Source organism: Acomys russatus, chromosome 2 (genome assembly GCF_903995435.1).
Source record: "Acomys russatus chromosome 2, mAcoRus1.1, whole genome shotgun sequence".
Classification (NCBI taxonomy): domain Eukaryota; kingdom Metazoa; phylum Chordata; class Mammalia; order Rodentia; family Muridae; genus Acomys; species Acomys russatus.
Genome location: NC_067138.1, coordinates 57,636,498 through 57,653,990, shown reverse-complemented (window position 1 = coordinate 57,653,990; position 17,493 = coordinate 57,636,498). Strand labels below are relative to the sequence as shown.

The 17,493-nt window shown below is 49.7% G+C and overlaps 1 protein-coding gene across 1 annotated transcript in view; it reads left to right on the top strand.

The window, feature by feature from the left end:
* Nucleotides 1-17,493, top strand: part of Gabbr2 (gamma-aminobutyric acid type B receptor subunit 2) — a 330,548-nt gene that overhangs the window by 189,096 nt on the left and 123,959 nt on the right. The window contains exons 5-6 of the mRNA XM_051161797.1: nt 4,184-4,249; nt 8,047-8,247. Of these exons, the coding sequence (XP_051017754.1) occupies nt 4,184-4,249; nt 8,047-8,247 (267 nt within the window). The remainder of the gene's footprint in view (nt 1-4,183; nt 4,250-8,046; nt 8,248-17,493) is intronic.

The following is a 17,493-nucleotide window of genomic DNA, read 5'->3' as shown; positions in this document are numbered from 1 at the left end:
GCCCTCCCTGGGGCAGAGACCTCATCGGTGTGAATGCAGGACTCTGTGTAAGCGTCATAGGGAACCTTCATGGGAATTGTCGTCTGTCCCGACTCACCCACCTTCACTCCAGGAGGCCCCATGAAAGGGTGGGATTTTCCAGTCGATACCCTCAACTGTGGTCTTCTTCCCTGGAGATGACAACTCTCTTCTGTCATTTATGCTGCAGGGGCACACTTGGCTCTTCCTCCATTTGCCTTGTACCTACTTATTTAATTTTCAGTACAGGGGTTTGAACCTAAGGCTTCGAGAATGCTAGGCAAGCTCTGTACACAGATGAGCTACAGGCTATCTACGTGGCACCGGCTGGCTTTGACTATGTGATCCCCTGCTTGTTCTCAGTACCTGTTAAACTGCCCCCAGGCCCTTAGATCAGCCATGGCAGGGTGGGGTGTTGGCCAGGGATAGGGCCATTGCCTGCATAGACTTTATCCTTCACCTTATGGAAGAGCTTCATGTTCTGGGCAGTAACAAATGTGATTCTGAATCTTGTATGTGTGTGTGTGTGTGTGTGTGTGTGTGTGTGTGTGTGTGTGAGAGAGAGAGAGAGAGAGAGAGAGAGAGAGAGAGAGAGAGAGAGAGAGAGAGAAGGACTACCCATCCTCCCTAGAATTTCTTTCTCCCCAGCCCTAGGACCCACAAACAACTGCCACTCCAGGCTGAGGAAACACAGCCTTTCATTCATCCCTTCATAATCCACCTTAATCCCAGATGCCTGTTTCCCATCTGGGAAGTGACCCAACACTTCACCTGCTCTCAAGTCAGCACTCCCTAAGGACCAGATTTCCTCTCACCTTCTTGGCCCAGGCTCCTTCCTGCCCTCCCGGTTTAGAAAAGGCCCCTCCCACTCTCTAGAAGCATCATAGACAGGAATAGCTTTCTGCCTCAGGGACTTCCTGGCTCCCAACAGTCTTTCTTGGGCCCTCTGAGGGTCCTGAGTACCAGAGATAGTGCTGCACCACCAGGGTGGGGGAGCCATTAGCCTCCTTAGGGAGTGACTTTTTGCATCCATGATTCCTCAAGCCCGCCTCTATCTGACAGCTTGAGAGTCCATACCAAGTGGTCCTTGCAGCATAGTTGTCATGGCAACAGAGACACACTAACTGGACTAAATGGAGTGGGCAGAGCTGGTTGTTTATCTATCAGCAGGTGGTATGTTGGTTACCATGAAGATGTGAGTCTTTTGGTCCATTTTGGTCCATGGTACAGACATGTGAACCCAATCAGTACCAGGCCCCAGAACTAGCAGGGTGTCAGTACAGTGTCAATCATGCCTGTCCGCTGCTGAGCAGCCAAGGTCCCACCATGGAGTCCAGTGCTGTGTTAGCATCCTCCCCTAGGATCAGGCCTTATGTAGGCATATCCATTATGCCCTGTGCTGGCCCCAGGGTCAGAGGGGAATCATGCTGCCCTTGGGTCAGGAGAAGGCAAAATAAAAGTGGATTTTTGTCACTATGGAGGGTAGTGTAAACGCCTTCATCTCAGAGGGCACTGGCCACTGAGCTTGATGAGTCAATGACATGGCAAGTAAGGGAGCCAGCGCCAAGATGAGGGGTGAGCAGCAGTAAGTCAAGAGAGTAAAGGGAAAGAGAAGGACACTTGGGATGTATAGTTTGTACAAAAGAGGAGGGAACAGAATGAGAGAGGAAGCTCGGATGGACAGACAGATGGATAGATGGATGGATGGACAGATGAATGGATGGACAGATGAGTTGGTGGGTGGATGAATGGATAAGTAGATTGGTAGGTAACAGAAGATAAACTGTTAGGTAGATGGGCAAGTAGATGAATGACAAACAGGTGTGTCTGCAGAACTGCAGACAGTTCTTTCCTACTCCATAGAAAAGTTTTGAAAATGTGATGCAGGAGACAGTTGGTGAAGAACCTGAAGCTACTATGAGACTCTGATGAGTGTTTGATCTATCTTGGGGAGCCATGTCCCATTTCTTCAGTTAGATCTGGAGTTTGCTATGACTCTCCCTCCTCTGTAGAGACCATCAGACATGGTGGCGTGAAGACAGGGGTCCCACTATTCTCTAAGAAAAGAGGATAACGAAGCCCTGAGCATAGGGCTGCAAGGACAGGCTGGCTCTGGAGCTGGTGGGCAGGTGGAACCAACAAGCTGGGGCTAGGAGTGGGAGGGGAGCGGTGAGTGGAAGATGTCTCCAGACTCCGGCTCAGTGAGTGGGAGGCTATGGTACCACTGCCCGAGACAGAAACAGGAGGAGGAACAGGCTTATAGAGAAAGATGAGGGTTCAGCTTGGGACATGTTGAGCTGCAGGAGCCAGAACACACCAAGAGAGGTGTTCTGTGGAAAGCACAGCTGAGTCGATGCTGGTGACAAAGGCTGGATAGCTACAGTCAGTATGCAGCAAACAGCTGAGGACCGAATCGGATACCAGGGGCTGAAACTGAGGAAGTAAGGCCAACAGGAGAGATCGATGGCAGCAGGGAGCTAGGGGAGCACCCTGAAGATGAGGAGGCTGTGTTGTGATGAGTCCTGACCACATGTATGACAAGGCAGGGCTGGGTGGGGGGGGGGGGGGGAGCGGCGTGGCGGGTCAGTGTCTATGTCAGATTTGATAAGATGCAGGCTTAGAAGAGTAACACCCAGGCGTGGAGCTGGGATCAGAAGCCAGTTTCTCTGGCTCTGAAGCCCAATGGGGTATTTGGCTGTACCATGTTATGCAAGTGGGGTTAGCAATGGAGATGCACACTAAACCTGAAAGATGCATCAATAAATGATGGGTGGGTGGACAGACAAATAGACAAACAGATGGACATTATTAGCAGCAAGTGTTGGAAAAAGATTTTAACCAATAATGAAAAGGCTGATATGCTCCTGGGAGCCCATCCGTAGGACGAAAGCAGCCTGAAACTTTTTATAGCACTGCAAACTGCAGGGACAAAGGCTCGCCTTCCTCCAGCGTCTGCAAATGACCCTTTAAAGTCCTTTTTCTGAGCAAGTGTGGGGTTTTTTTCTCCTCTTCTTTCCATTCTTACTTGCAAGTGAAGGCTAGTTTTAGCACAGGGCTCTCTCTATTTTGCTAACACACATGATGAGTAAGATGGCCTCCGAGTCAGCACTTTCCAATTTTAAAAGCTGCTAAAAACTGATCTTTGAAGCTGTGCTTCCTGCCCTGCACCATCAGAGGGCCTGGGGTGTCTCAAGAGGACAAAGGCCAACAGAGAGATGGTGCCTCCTGCAAAGCTGGCTCAGGAGGCCACAGAGTGGCATCAGGTGCCAGCTAGTACCCAGCTGGCCTCCTCATGGCAGGGCTCAGGCTGGGTCCCAGTCCCCAGAAAGTGGCCAAGAGCCTCAGGCAGGTGCTTGGTAAGTGTTTGCTGAGTGAATGAGTGAGCTCCATCTGCTTTTCCCTGCCACACACGTCTGTCAGCCATGGTGTGGCAGCAAGCACATAGCAAGATAAGAGCTTGCAGGCAGAAATAAGATGGGCCGGGGGAGTTACAAACACATGGATAGCTAGCATTCACTGGGTGCGCGTTGTGTGCCAGGTACTGTGTTGAGCACCTCTTGAAGGGTGCTTCACTCAGTCGTCCCAGTATTCATACAAGGGAGGTGCCACCTCTGTCCCTCCATCCCACCATACCCCGCCATCTTTCAGAGGTGTGAAGTGAAGCTGAGATGATAAAGGAAGACACCTGAAGTCACTTGAGCTCCTTGATGGCACTTAGACATTACTGTAACTCCAAAACACCCCAAAAGATGTCAACTAGGGAGCCCTGTAAGCTCAAGGGACATCTCAAGGGACTCACCATCAAGGGGATAGAAAAGTCCACGGCCTTATGGAAAGGTCTTGGCTGGCTTGGGTCCTGGCTCTGTCACCTCCTCTGGCCTCAGTTTCCTTGTAGGTAAAATGAGAAAGAAGATTCAAGAAAGTCCAGGGTCCTTGGTAGAGGGAGCAGAAAGAACTCTGAGGTGTGCTGTCTTGCTGCAGAGACGCCCATGAAACCGAGGAGGGTGACCACAGATCAGCCCTGAGTGGCATGGCTGGTCTCTGGTGTGTACATCACAGAGGAGCTTTACCTCCCTCCCTGTCTGCAAATCTGGGCATGGGAAGGTCCCCTGGTCCTGGCCCTGAGAATGTCATCACTCATCTTCACATCCTCTTCTGCCCACAGGGGAACGACGTGCGGATCATCCTTGGCCAGTTTGACCAGAACATGGCAGCGAAAGTCTTCTGTTGTGTAAGTGAGGGTCCGTCCCGGCTATAGGTGTCCTGGGTTCACCCATCTCAAACCTGGAGTCAGACTTCCTGGCCATCACAGCTGCTCTACTGTCATTGGGCCCCTACCGCTTCAGAGTAGTGAGAATGGGTAACCCACCTCGCTGCCTCATGAGGGGAACATTAACACTCATTAACACTGAGACTCTTTTCACTAAGCCTGAGCCCCAGCCCTCAAGATCTCCTGCTCCTCCTGTCTGTCGGTGGGCAAGGTGAAAGGTGACTGCAGGAAGGAGCTCGACAGGGGTTGGGTTTGGGCACCAGCATTCTGAGGAGCAGCAAGATGGCTGTGTTGTCCAAAGCCTAGAAAGAAGGCCGGAGTAAGCCAGCACTGACTCAAGATGTCTCCAGAATCAGAAAACCTTGCCTTCCTGAGAGGGTCCAGAAAATGGATTCTTGGAGTACGCAAAGCAACCTCCTACATGGAGAAGGCACTTAAAATGAAGCTGTACCTGACCCACCCACCAGTTTCCCTAGACTTTTGGAAGCCTTGTTATCTATTAAAAAAAAAAAAAAAAGTCAAAAGACTCTGGAAGAAAATGATGAATGAAGTTTTGCCCCAAGAGAGGCCAGCTCTTACGTGCTGTGAACACATGTAACAGCCTTGTGTGCCAGCTCCAATCCAAAGCCCTGTGTAGCTGAGGCCTCTCTTTGCGCTGTGCCAGAGAAACATGGTTTCAGGAGTCCTGGCCTCTGCTTTGGACCGTCCAGCTCAGCCTCAGGCCACAGGTTCAGGCTGGGCTCCACGCCACTTCCTCTCCCACCTCTCCTCCTGCCTGTGCTCTGGAGAAATCTCCATGCTGACACTGAGGGGGATTTGCCTTGGCCGATCACTCATCCGTGGATGGGGGCTCTTAGAGTGTTGGTTTAGACCCTTGGATGGGGCCTACCCTGGAGAACATACATGGTCTATGCCACAGGAAGAATGCCTCTCAGTACCAAAGGCCTTAGAGAGTCCATCAAATGTCCTCGCCCTAGATAGAAAGTACAGGCGAGAGAGGGAGAGCGCTCTTAGGGACTTTGAGACCCTTCTCATCCTAGAGTGGGAGCATAGCAGGCCAGACAGAGACCGGCACAACTGTGGCAGCCAACATGGCAGAACAACGCTGGGCAATGCCACTGTTAGCCAAGGTGTATTGATTCAGAGCCTGTGGGTCTCCTCTGCCAGCTGTGTGTTCCTAAGAAGGTCACTGAGAGTCTCCAGTCTCAGCTGCCTCAGGTCTAAAATGCAAGGAATAATCTCAGCCATGCCTGCCTGGTGGGGGTGTGGCTTTTAACTAAGCCACCACGGAATGGGGCCCTCACCCCACCTGTTCTTGCTCTGCCGATGGGAAAGCTCATCACATTTTCTCAGATGAAGCTCTCTCCTCTCTGATGACTCTAGCTTGTGTCAAGTTGACATAAAACTGTCCAGGATAGTGCCATCTGTATCCTGGCCCTGGCTTAGCCCTGGAGGTCCCGGGGAAGCAGACGCAGCCCCACCTTCCATCTGGCAAAGGACACAGACATGTGTCCCAGCCCCACTCAGCAGTCCATATCCCACAAGGACAAGCACAGAAACCGGTGTGTGGCCATTCCCCCCTGACTTAGTGGGGCAGTGTGACTGAGCCTGTCTGTGGGAGCTTGCTCTGGCCTGTGGTCCCACCCTGCACATGTGCCTCACAGGCTCTCCACAGGGAAAAGACCAGGAACTTGGGGGCAGTCAATAAGAAGCTGAAATGAATAGGACTTTTATAGAATACTAAAGGGATAAGGACCTCAAGACTGCCCTGAGGAGGAAGGATAGCAGTGAGGAAGGTAGGCAGGGCCAAGAGGCTGGGAGCCATGGCACCACAGTAGAAAATGCTTTAGCCATTGAACACCTGTGCTGCCTTCCCCACAGGCCAGGCTTCTGCCTTCTGGAAAGTTCCTGAAGGAGCAGCCTCGATGGGCTTTGAGGGTCCCAGGGCTGCACACACAGCTGGCTTGACCCTGCTGCCTCCTGTGCACTGTGCAGCCCACAGCCCCGGTGAGTGGTAACAGCAGCTAGTGTCAGGACCGGGCCTTGTGCTGGCCCCAGTGCCTCCTTAGAAACATACCTTCCCTGTAAACGGGGACTTTGAGATCAAGGTAGCTTCTAGAAAGAGACTTTGTTTTACTAAAAGAAGGGGACTTCAAAACGGCCCTAGAGTCTTGCGTGTTTTTTGTCTAGCTGTGTTTAGGAAATTCCTCCTGTCAAGTTGGGCAGTCTTCATCTGTGTTGGGGAGACATCACACTCCCTGTGGACTAGGGTGAGAATCTGAGTGCATGGGTCACTCACAACAGCAGGCGAGGTGACTCACACAGGGCCTGCCACAGGTGGAGTGACTGGGACTTTGGGGATTCCCTGTTCAGAAATCTAGCCCCTCCCAGAATGATGGTACCACTTGCCATCCCTGCAATCCAGGATCACAGGTTCAAGACCAGCCTGGGCTACACACTGACACTCTGTCTCCAAAACAAAACAAAACAAAACACCCAAGGCTTGCTCTCCCTCAGGACCTGGCATTATCTTCTTATAAACAATGTTTCTGAGGCTGAGCCCTGTTCAGCAGAGGGTACCCAGCTGCTGCCTGCTTCTATCCAGCTGTGAATTTGTTATGCATATGAACGATGACTGTTCTCCCTTCCCACCACCAAAGCTGTGACTGGGGCACAATTAGAACATAGTCAGTAGAAAAATGAGCTGAGGTTTCATCCTTAGAAATATGGTGTCTAGAATCGGGGAGCTGAGAGGCCCGGTGACGTCAGAGGACTCTATAGAAGAGGCAGTGAAGCACTTTTTAGTTAATACTCAACCCCTTAAACTTCACAAGACCAACAGGTGAAGGTCACAGATGTGGGATCTGGGCTTGTATGGAGGAGCCCTCCAACCCACATCCACGCCATGGGCTGCTACACACTGTGGGGTTGGGCTTTCTCAGGAGTGAGTATGTCCAAGCCACAGGAATCCTGTTCTTCCTGATAGGGAGTTAGCTATAGTAGGAACAATGAAAAAAACGGAGATACATTAAACATTCTGGAGGCTTCTTGGTTTCGATAGGCAGCAAGCTTTGTGTCCTCTCAGTCAGCAGGCCAAGCCTAACTTTGCTCCCTGGCTGTGTGGCCTTAGAAAAATTGCTTTCCCTCTCTGGTTTTCAGTTTCTCCAACTCTGGAATGAGGATAATAAGCCTTGCTCTGATCACCTCCCAGGGGAAGATAAATAGCAATCAATAAGATGCAGGTGGCATAAGCAGCCAGAGGCTCTGCCTTGTGGTGGGTGAGGGTTCAAGGAGGTTGTCTGCCAGTGGCCCATACTTGAGAGACAGCTTTGAGAGCTCTATTGTAGAGAAAACATTGGTACATGCCCACTGCTCCAATGGCATCCTTGGTGCAGGGCCACTTTTAGGGCTGAAGATCAGAACTGCTGTGTCTCTTCCTCCTGGGTGATGAAAGCTTGGTGAACAACCTACTGCCCTTTTCTCTTAGGCCACCAGGAAGTTCATGGTGAAACATACAGCTCTTATGTGTAGCTTTGCGACGAGCAGTTCCCTTCCCCTTCAGCAAACAGAGCCCTCAGTTTCCCCAAGTATTAGGCCTCTCTGTTTATTTGGGATGCTGTCTGAGGTCCTCAGGGTGATGGAGAAGAGAGGGCTGGCAGAAGTCTGCACACCCCCTGGGAGGAGGAAGCCTGGCTCCCCCCACCCTCTCCTGTTACCCCAAGCCCTTCTGATCCTGGGTCTCTGCCCATATCCTGCAGGCCTTTGAGGAGAGCATGTTCGGCAGCAAATACCAGTGGATCATCCCGGGTTGGTATGAGCCGGCGTGGTGGGAGCAGGTACACGTGGAAGCCAACTCGTCACGCTGCCTGCGCAGGAGCCTCCTGGCTGCCATGGAGGGCTACATCGGAGTGGACTTCGAGCCCCTGAGCTCCAAACAAATCAAGACCATCTCAGGGAAGGTTAGTCTTGGGGTCTATCCCTCTTGGCCAACCTGGCTTATCGTGTTGGTAAATATTGACAACGAACCGGTACCTCAGGGTTGCTGTGTGCTCCTAGGAAGTCACTTGACCTTCTGAGCAACAACATTTGGAAGTAGAGTAGGTGGCAGCTGTCTGTCCATCCAGAAAACATGAGGATCCAATGAGGTGAAGGTTCTGAGTGGGTGATACATGATACAGGGTACACACAGCACTGGTACTTATTCCTAAGAGGTGGAGCCCCAACATGTGACACACTAACCACAGTCAGTGTCCCTTCCTGGGCTCCTCCAGCTTGGAACAGCCTAGAAAGTCTCTCTCTTTCCTGATATCCAGCTCACTGATGCTTCCCGGGTTAAGTGGTGGCCACACACTTGAATGACATGCCGCCCTTCACCACTGAGCAAGCCTCTGCCTCCAAGGGCTTGCAGGGTCGATGGTGAGCAGCACACTACAGCTGGCATCCTGTGCTGCTGGAAGCAAGACCTTGGTCAAGGGACCTGAGTCCTTGGAGCTTCCACCATGGCCATTAGGGTCATGCCCCTGCCTTGGTGCCTCATTGGGATGGCAATATGAAAAACTCCCACTGCTCCTATCAGAACGAGAAAGGTGACCACAGCTGGCCATACCATCACACACCTGGGATTCTAGCACTCAGGAGTGCCAGGCCAACCAACCTTAGGTACATAGGAGTTTCAGGCCAGCCTAGGCTCCATAATAAGAGCCTGTCTCAAAAAAAAGAAAAAGGAAAAAAAAAAAAAAGGATTGTGAAAAGCAAGAGGCTGCAGCCCTAGGGGCTGTGAGACTCACCATCGAACCTCTGACCAGCCGCCAAATCCCATACAGTGTGGTGTGCAGCTCTCCACCTCCTCTGTGCTTTAAGGGTTTTTGTCATTGTTGGTTGGTTGGTTGATTGGTTGATTGGTTGATTGGTTGGTTGGTTGGTTGGTTGGTTTTTAAACAGGGTTTCACTGTGTTGCACTGGCTGGCCTGGAACTCACCATGTAGACCAGGCTGGCCCCTAAACTCACAGAAATCCACCTGCCTTTGCTCTCCAGTTCTGGAATTAAAGGCCTGTGTCACCATGGTCACTGTGTGCCAAGAGTTTATACTTTCAACCACAAGCTCTTACAGACCCACTCCATTTCCTGGGGAAGCTTTATAACCAAGTGTAGATAAATGTTTTTATTCATTATTTAATCCCAATCAGAGCCACCTCTCCACCAGTGATTTATTGGTTTGTCAGAAAACTAGCAAATCATTAGGACGGATTTTGTAAACAGCTCCTTAGATCATGTTGGCACCTGGCTAGAAAATGCTGAAAGAAATATTTTCCTATCAAAATCGATGTGTGCAGAAAAAAAAAAAAAAAATAAGCGAGGCGTTGAGGAATGTACAGAAATAACTCTCATTTGGGTAAATGTTATTTTTATGGGTGTCAAAGTTTTCAAGTTATTAAGAGCCTTGGATCCAGAGTATACTATATTTTAATTTAAAAATAGTAAAGTTTGAGAAAAATGCAAAAAGTAAGGGGAAAAAATCCCCGGAGGCAGGAAGGATATTAACCAAACCAAGCCTTAGGCAAGGAAAGCCATAATGGGCCACAGTGGCTGCCTGGTGATGCCTTCAAAGGGTCCTGGTGTCCATCAGAGAGCTTGACGTCACCAAGGCCAGGAGCCTGGAGGCAGGACCCAAAGCAGGAGCCATAGGTGTGCTGCTTGCTGGCTTACTTTCCTGGCTTTCTTAGCCTGCTTTCTAATATAACCAAGGACCACCTTCTCAGGGTGGCGCACACACACACACACACACACACACACACACACACACACACACACACACACACACACCCATACATCATCAACCAAGACAACTCACCACAGGGCACCTCTCCTACAGGGTGGTCTAATGGGGGTGTTTTCTCAATAGAGGTTCCCTCTTTCCAGATGGCCTGAGCATATATCAAGTTGATGAAAAGCAGCCTAGGGAGGAGCTCCTGTGCCCAGTGCAGTTGAGGAAGCCAACAAGTCCTCAGCATGGGCGGGGCACACTTCTCCTTGCCACAGTGATGGAGAATGACGGGAGGTTTGAGGGAGTCACCATGCACTCTGTGCTCTGAAATGGAAGCAGGGAAGGGCATGGAAAGACAGGAGAATCCGGGCGCCAGCCTCACAGTGCTGATGCCCCATGCCCTCCCTACAGTCTCTAGGTGGCCTCTCCCCTGGAAGACAGGGGAGCGGACTCAGGAGGAAGAGCTTGGTGTCCTATGAAGACATACTGCCAAGATCTGAATCCTGGCTGGGCAGGCAGCTGTGTCTATGGCAACATTCCTATGCCCCCTTCTCCTGGTACCCAGTAATGAGACTCTGACTATAAGCAGGTAGGTGGCTACCCTTTGAAAAAAATGGATACTTCCTAGCTTCCCAAGCTAGCTGTGGCCAGGGTTCTAGTGTGGCCAATGCGATGAGTGTTCCTCAGACTTCCAGAAAACCCGCCAAGGAGGGATTCTATCTTCTGTGTTGGTTGGCATTAGAACGAGCCATGGCAGCCATCTTGACATGTAGCCTTGAAATGAAAACTCAATTCTAGGCCCTGAGATTCAGAGACAGGAGCCAGGCATCTGATCCCTTGGTAAGCCTGGCCTGGAAGCTCACAGGTGACATTTGCTGGAGACAGACCTGAGCCACCTCGTGGAAGTCACAGATGAGTGACTTCCCGATGTTACCCCATGAGTCTATGATCGTTCAACCTCCCCTCTTCTGTTACCTGCAGGATTGGTGACAATGTCTCTTCCACAGCTTAGTGAGGGCACATGAGGTGGCACAGTTGTGTCTCGGGCTGCACCCAATGTGCTCATTAATATTCAGGCAGAGCCTGGGGGTATGAAGTTCACGGGGAAGAGCTCACAGCCAAAATCACGGGGTAAGAGGGGTGAGCCTACTGTACATTTCCTGGACAGCACAGAGCAGGGGAAGGGAGCCTTGAGAAGATTTCCTCCTGTTCTTCCTGTCCAGCAGCACCATCAGCAGCAGCCACTCTTTGACTCCTTTGCCCTACGGACAGCTGCTCTTGACTCTGAATGCATGAAGTCTTGGGGGTCTTTTCTCTTTCCTGCACCACATATCAGTTAGTGATCGAGATGGTGTTTCATGTTCAGTGCTGCATAGTATTCCATGATGTTACCCTACAAATACCCATCCCCCCGCCATCCTATCTTGGGCAGATTACTGGGTGGCTTGTTTATGGAAGGGTCATTAGTGTGCATCTCTGGGTAGATGCATGACTTGGATGTCCCTCACCTGCCTCAAGCGCTCATAGATCCCTATGTGTTTGATCACATCTGTTTGCACACGCTGCACACAGAACTATTCTGGTTGTTATTAGAACTGTGCTGACTGTAAATCAAAGTCTGTGAAATGGACATGTTAGCCATATAGTTGTTCAGTCTGGTAATCCTGTGGTTTTGCTTTTTTTCTCTCATTTCTGAGGATCCCTTTGTGTTCTCTGGGTGGAGCTGTTGCATACATTTTTCAGATTCACTCCTACCTGCTGTGTTGTGACGGATGCTTGCTTGCCCCACTCTTGGGTGCAGAGTGTGGTGTCACTTCTGAGTCACAGAATGGGCATCTGTTGGCTCTCACAGACAGTGCCAAGCAGTTTCTGAAGTGGTTCTGCTAACTTACACTCCCACCAGCAGAGTCGGGGGGTGGGGGTGGGGGTGGGGGAGACTTCCACTCTGTGCACAGGTTTGTCAGCACTTGGTGCTGTCAGATTTTTAATTTTAGCCAAGCTAGTGGGTGAGACGTGGCAATCTCATTTTAGTTTTACTTGCACATCCATGGCTGCTGATGAGATTGGAGATTTTCTCACCTTTTTTTTTATCTGTGCGCACGTGTGTGCACGGTGGTGTGTGTGTGTGTGTGTGTGTGTGTGTGTGTGTGTGTGTGTGTGTGTGTGTAGGCAAGGGGACAGTTTCAAGTGTTGTTCCTCAGGAATGTTATCCATCTCCTTTGAGGCAGGGTCTCTGGTTGGCCCAGAAGTTCACTGAACAAGATAGACTATCTGGCCAGTGGGAGTGGCTGTCTCTGCCTACCAGTGCTGGGATGGATGACAAGTGCCTGCCACCACACCCTGATTTTTATGTTGATCCTGGGAGAGCAAACTCAGATCCTTGTGATTTACAGCAAGCACTCTTACCAAGCTATCACCACCCAGTCTCTCTTATCTTTTTTGGTTGTTGTTGTTGTTTTGTTTTTGTTTTTGTTTTTAGCATCTTTTGTAGTTTCCCTGTGAGTCTTTCATCCACTGTTCTACTGGAGTCCCTGCCTGGCTGTCCTTTTGTTTTTTTCTTGCTCACGGGGGCGGGGGGAGGGGGGGTGTTGAGGGGGGGATGGGGATGGGGGGGGGAATGGAGGTAGAAATCCCCTGTTCTTCCAGAGAATTCCTTGAGAGGTCTGTGTGGGACTTTCCTCTTCCCCAGCTCTTATCCCATGACTCATCAGACACTCTCTTGGTGTCTTCTGATGGATAGAAGTTCTTCATTTTAATGCCATCCTGCTCATCAGGTGTTTAGTGTTGTGTCTTGTCTAAGCGTTTTGCCCTTCCTCACCCAGTTAGACAGTTAAGCCTTCCATCTTGTTCTGAACTTTCATGTTCAAATATAAGGTGTGCGTGCCAATATGTATATGCATGTCTAAAACAAGATCAATATTTGCTTTGTTTTCCATGCGGCAAGTAATTGAGCAGGACCATTTATTGAAGGGGCCGTTTCTGCCCTCCTTCCATCCCATGCTGCATGACCTCAGGATGGCCCATCTCTGTTCTGTCCTCTGTCTTCTATGGTCTGTTTGTCTTTATGCCGCTGTCACACCATCTTGATCTCTAAAGCTGGAAGGCGGAGCCCAAAACCTGCGAGTGTGAGTCGGCAGTCTCTGGTCTTCATTAAGATGTCCTAGAATGTGCTCGGCCAGATGTTAGTTTTTCACTTGCATGCGCTCTCCTACATACGTGTCCCACTTCTTTTTATTTCTTCCAGCATTTCTCTTGTGTTTAGGGCCACTCTTTTTCTGCTTGAAGAATCTCTCCTGGTCCTTCCTTAGCTATCATCTACTGGACACATTCTCCCCACCCCTAGCTGTGGGAAGTATCCTTTGCGTCACCTTTAATTCTGAGTGATTTCTTAGTGAGAGGTAGCCTCTGGCTCATCTGTTGTTTCCTTCCGGCCTCCGTCGCTATCACTGTCTCCTGCCTTTCATAATGCCTGGTAAGCTAGCTATCACACATCGGTCTTTTTAACGGCGATGTGTCTCTTCTCTCTAGCTACGGTTACGATTTTGTTTTGACTTTTATGTTCAACTTTTTTTTTTTTTTTTTTTTTGTACTTTGATCAGGTGATATGTGTGTGCGTGTGTGCAGGAGCATGAGAGAGGATGTGTCTTTGCACCCTCTCTTTTCTGTTCACAAGGCTGGATTCTCCCAGGAAGCAAGACTCATCATTTAAAAAATACATGACAAAAGCAAGACGGAAGGAAGAAAGACACACATAGGGTTTCCCTGGTGCACAGTTCTGGGTACAGCCAACCACATCAGGGATGTCATGGTAGCAAGGGTTTAAGGCAGCTGTTCACACGGCTTCTACAGCCAGGAAGTAGAGGCAGATGAATGTCAGTGCTTGGCTCACTCCTTCCTTTTTATTCAGTCCAGGACTCTATCCCTTGGCATGGTGCTGCCCGCTTCTCACCTCACTTAACCCAATTTAGAAACTCCCTGATGAACATGAGTGAGCCTACATCCTGTCAAGCAGACGATCCATGTTCGTCATGCTGGTATGGCTGTGCTGGAATCAGACTCGTAGCAGCCCTGGGCCACCTGTTAGCTTTGCTAGGCCAGGAAGGCTAGCCTGAGAGAGCTCTTTATAACAAATTTCCAGAAGGAAAGTATGTTCCAAGCCCTAAAAACTGCCTCTCCAAACTACACCAAGATCCAGCCTGTGAGTACGGGGAGCCAGCTATGTAAAGCTCTTTCTCAGAAACTTCTAGCCCTTGTCATAAACATAACCTCTGGAAGACCAAAGAGTCTGCTTTACAGTGACTTCTTGCCTCTGACAGCCATGAGAACTGGTCATCCTAATTGCCCTGACAGTGGTAAATGCATGTGACACAGTAGGAAAGGCAACAAGGCCACCTACACCCAGTCCTACCCTGAGCCTCTGCTCGTAGAAACACAGTGGGCAGAAGGACCCTTTGTCCCCGTGGCCGTGCTCCTGCTCCTCCTCCCTTGGAACAACAAAAAAAAAGTAGAAAAGTAAAGTAGAAAAAAATAGAGATTTGTAAGTGGCTCATGTGAAAAGTAGATATAAGAGCCTGTGTTGGTCCCAAGACCAAATCAAATAGACTGTATGACCTCGGTCCTTCTATGGTCTTTACAGATAGATGCACAGACACACATGTGTACACACACACACACACACACACATACACACTAGCAATGACATCCTCTGGAGGCCACTCTGGACCAGTTCACCTCAGGATTCCATCCCACCTTGCAGTAGTTATTTTCTCCTTGCTAGGACCAAATACCTGACAAGAAGCAACTTAAAGAAGGAGGGTCTACTTTGTCTGATAGTTTGAGGGGATACAGTCTGTCGTGGTGGGATGGCATTTCAGCCAGAGTGGCTTGCTGTGATGGGAGCCTGTGGTCTTGTTTGCCCACATCATGGCTGCTATCAGAAAACACAGTCTTGGATTGGAAGTGGGCAAAGCTATAACCCACAAAGCTCACCCCCCCCCCTGCCCTACACTTCCTCTGGAGAAGCCCCACCTCCCAGAGTTTCTGCAGCCTTCCCAAAACAGAGCCACCAACTGGGCGGAGAGTATTAAAGCATGTGAGTGAATGGGGGACATTTTCTATGCAAACTATAACAGCCTCTGACTTTTAGAGGATCCCAGACAGCTTGAAAGATGCCCTAGGTCATGTCCTAGCTTAGAAATATCATCTGACTGGACCATTAGGTTAAGTACATGGATTCCAGATGGATGCTGCCATCGTCTAGACACGTGTCCCCAAAGACCATGTGTTAAGGGCTTGCTCCCCAGGAGGGCACTGTGGAGAAGTCACAGACCTTTGGGAGTTGGAGACTAATAGAAAATTGATAAGTCACTGAAGACATGCCCTGGGAGGGATTTGTGGAACACAGCCCCCGTTTGTCTTACTCCTTGCTCCCTGGTTCATGAGGTTAGTGGTATTGTTGGCCTGTACACCCCCTACCTAAGAGCTGCCTCACCACAGAACAAAGTAACGGGGACTGCTAATCACCAACTAAAACCTTTTCTTAAGGTTATAAGCTCAGATGTTTTGTTATAGATGCAGAAAGCTGACCAATACAGGCACTGCCACCCTCCAGTGCCTCTGTGTGCATCAGAGAGCCGGTGTAGGGAAGGAACTCCAAGAAGACAGAAGTCCCAAGGTCTCATTCCTCTTAAGCTCGCAAGTTCGAGGACAGTCAGGGCTACACAGAGAAGAACCCTGCCTCAAGAAACCAAAGGAGGAAAAAAGGCAACTAGTATAGAAATACCCATCTAGGTAGCTCTTACATAGTTTAAAAATATCCAAGAGCTAAATTAACAACCAGAAATAGGCAGTTCTTAGTTTCTTTTCCAATTACTGTGACAAAATATCCTGACAAAAGCAACTCAAAGGAGAAAGGGTTTATTTTGGCTCACAGTTCCAGGATATCACAGTCCGCAGTCCATTAAGGTGAGGAATCACAGCAGAGGGAGCTTGAGGCAGCTGCCACACTACATTTGCAGACATGTGAAGAGAGCATGAGTGCATGCTCAGCTGGACCTCTCCCAGCCCAGGGAGTGCTCCCACCCACCCACAACTGAGATGGATGATCCTCCCACACCTGCACAGGCCCACCCAGAGGCCCACCCACCTGCCAGGCAGTTCCAGATCTTGTCAGATTGGCAATTAACACCAACCATCACATAGACCCAAATCACATTTAAAGGTTATAAATATGTGTGTGTGATTGTCCAGGCCTGTGGCTCCAGCTACCAGGGAGGCTGATGTAGGAGGCTTGCAAATTCAAGGACTGATAGTGTGGAAGGATGAGGCCATGAGGGTTTATCTATGTGGTAGAATTGCCCTGGAATGAATACTCAGTCTGTGTGCCTGCACAGGCACGCATGCACACACATATACAAGTGCGTATGCATGCATGCTTAGATAACCAAGCAATAAAATAACTGGAAAAAGAGAACGATGATTTAAAACAATTGACTGAAAGATCAGACATCTTTACCACCATAGCAGTATGGTAAAGAGGAAATCTACCTCAGAAGTAAAAACAAACTTTCAGTCGATACTTGAAAGGAACGCGTTCAACTAGATAGGAAAAACTGCAAATTAAAAAGAAGATAATGCTTTCTCTTGACAAACTGACAATGATTTTTTTTATTAAAACATGTATTATTGAGGATGCTTCATACACAGGGGCATGGCACCTGTCAATATCAGGGAGCATCATTTATCCCCATGGTGTGTGCATAGGCATGTCCCTGCATTTAGCCCCATAGTGTGTGCATAGGCATGTCCCTGCATTTAGCCCCATGGTGTGCACCTAAGCATGTCCCTGCATTTAGCCCCATGGTGTGTGCATAAACATGCCCCTGCATTTAGAATACAACAAGGCTGAGTCCTATATGTGTATCATGTGACTCTGAGGACCACACAGTGACTAAGGCACACTGTGTCCTGACCCTGTGGAGCCAGTGCTAGTGGCATGCAGAAACAGAGGCCAAATAACAGGCCACACAGTGGCTAGAAAAAGTAGAGACTCCTGGGTGTGGAAAGCGTGGCTCAGGAGAGCCATGCCAGTGACGTGGTGTTATGGCTACGTAGTACTCCAAACTGAGAGAGTTTTCTGATGAGCAGTGCAAAGGCTTTGAGGTACCAGGAACATCCACGTGATCTAGACACCTGGAAGGCTAGAAGAAGAGTAGACTTGGCCAGGGAAGGCACCAGCACTTTGTAGCCATGCCTGGACAGAGGTCAGGAGATGTGATGTGATTCACTGTGTGGGGTGCAGATGCAGGAGTTAAACCGACCCAAAGGCCCCGTCTTCCAGGAGCTCAAGCGAGCTCTGCCTGGGTTTGGGGAGACAAATAAACAAGTGGTGGCTGGAGACAAGCGACAGGTAAGGGACAGCCTGGGCTTCCAGAAGAGTCT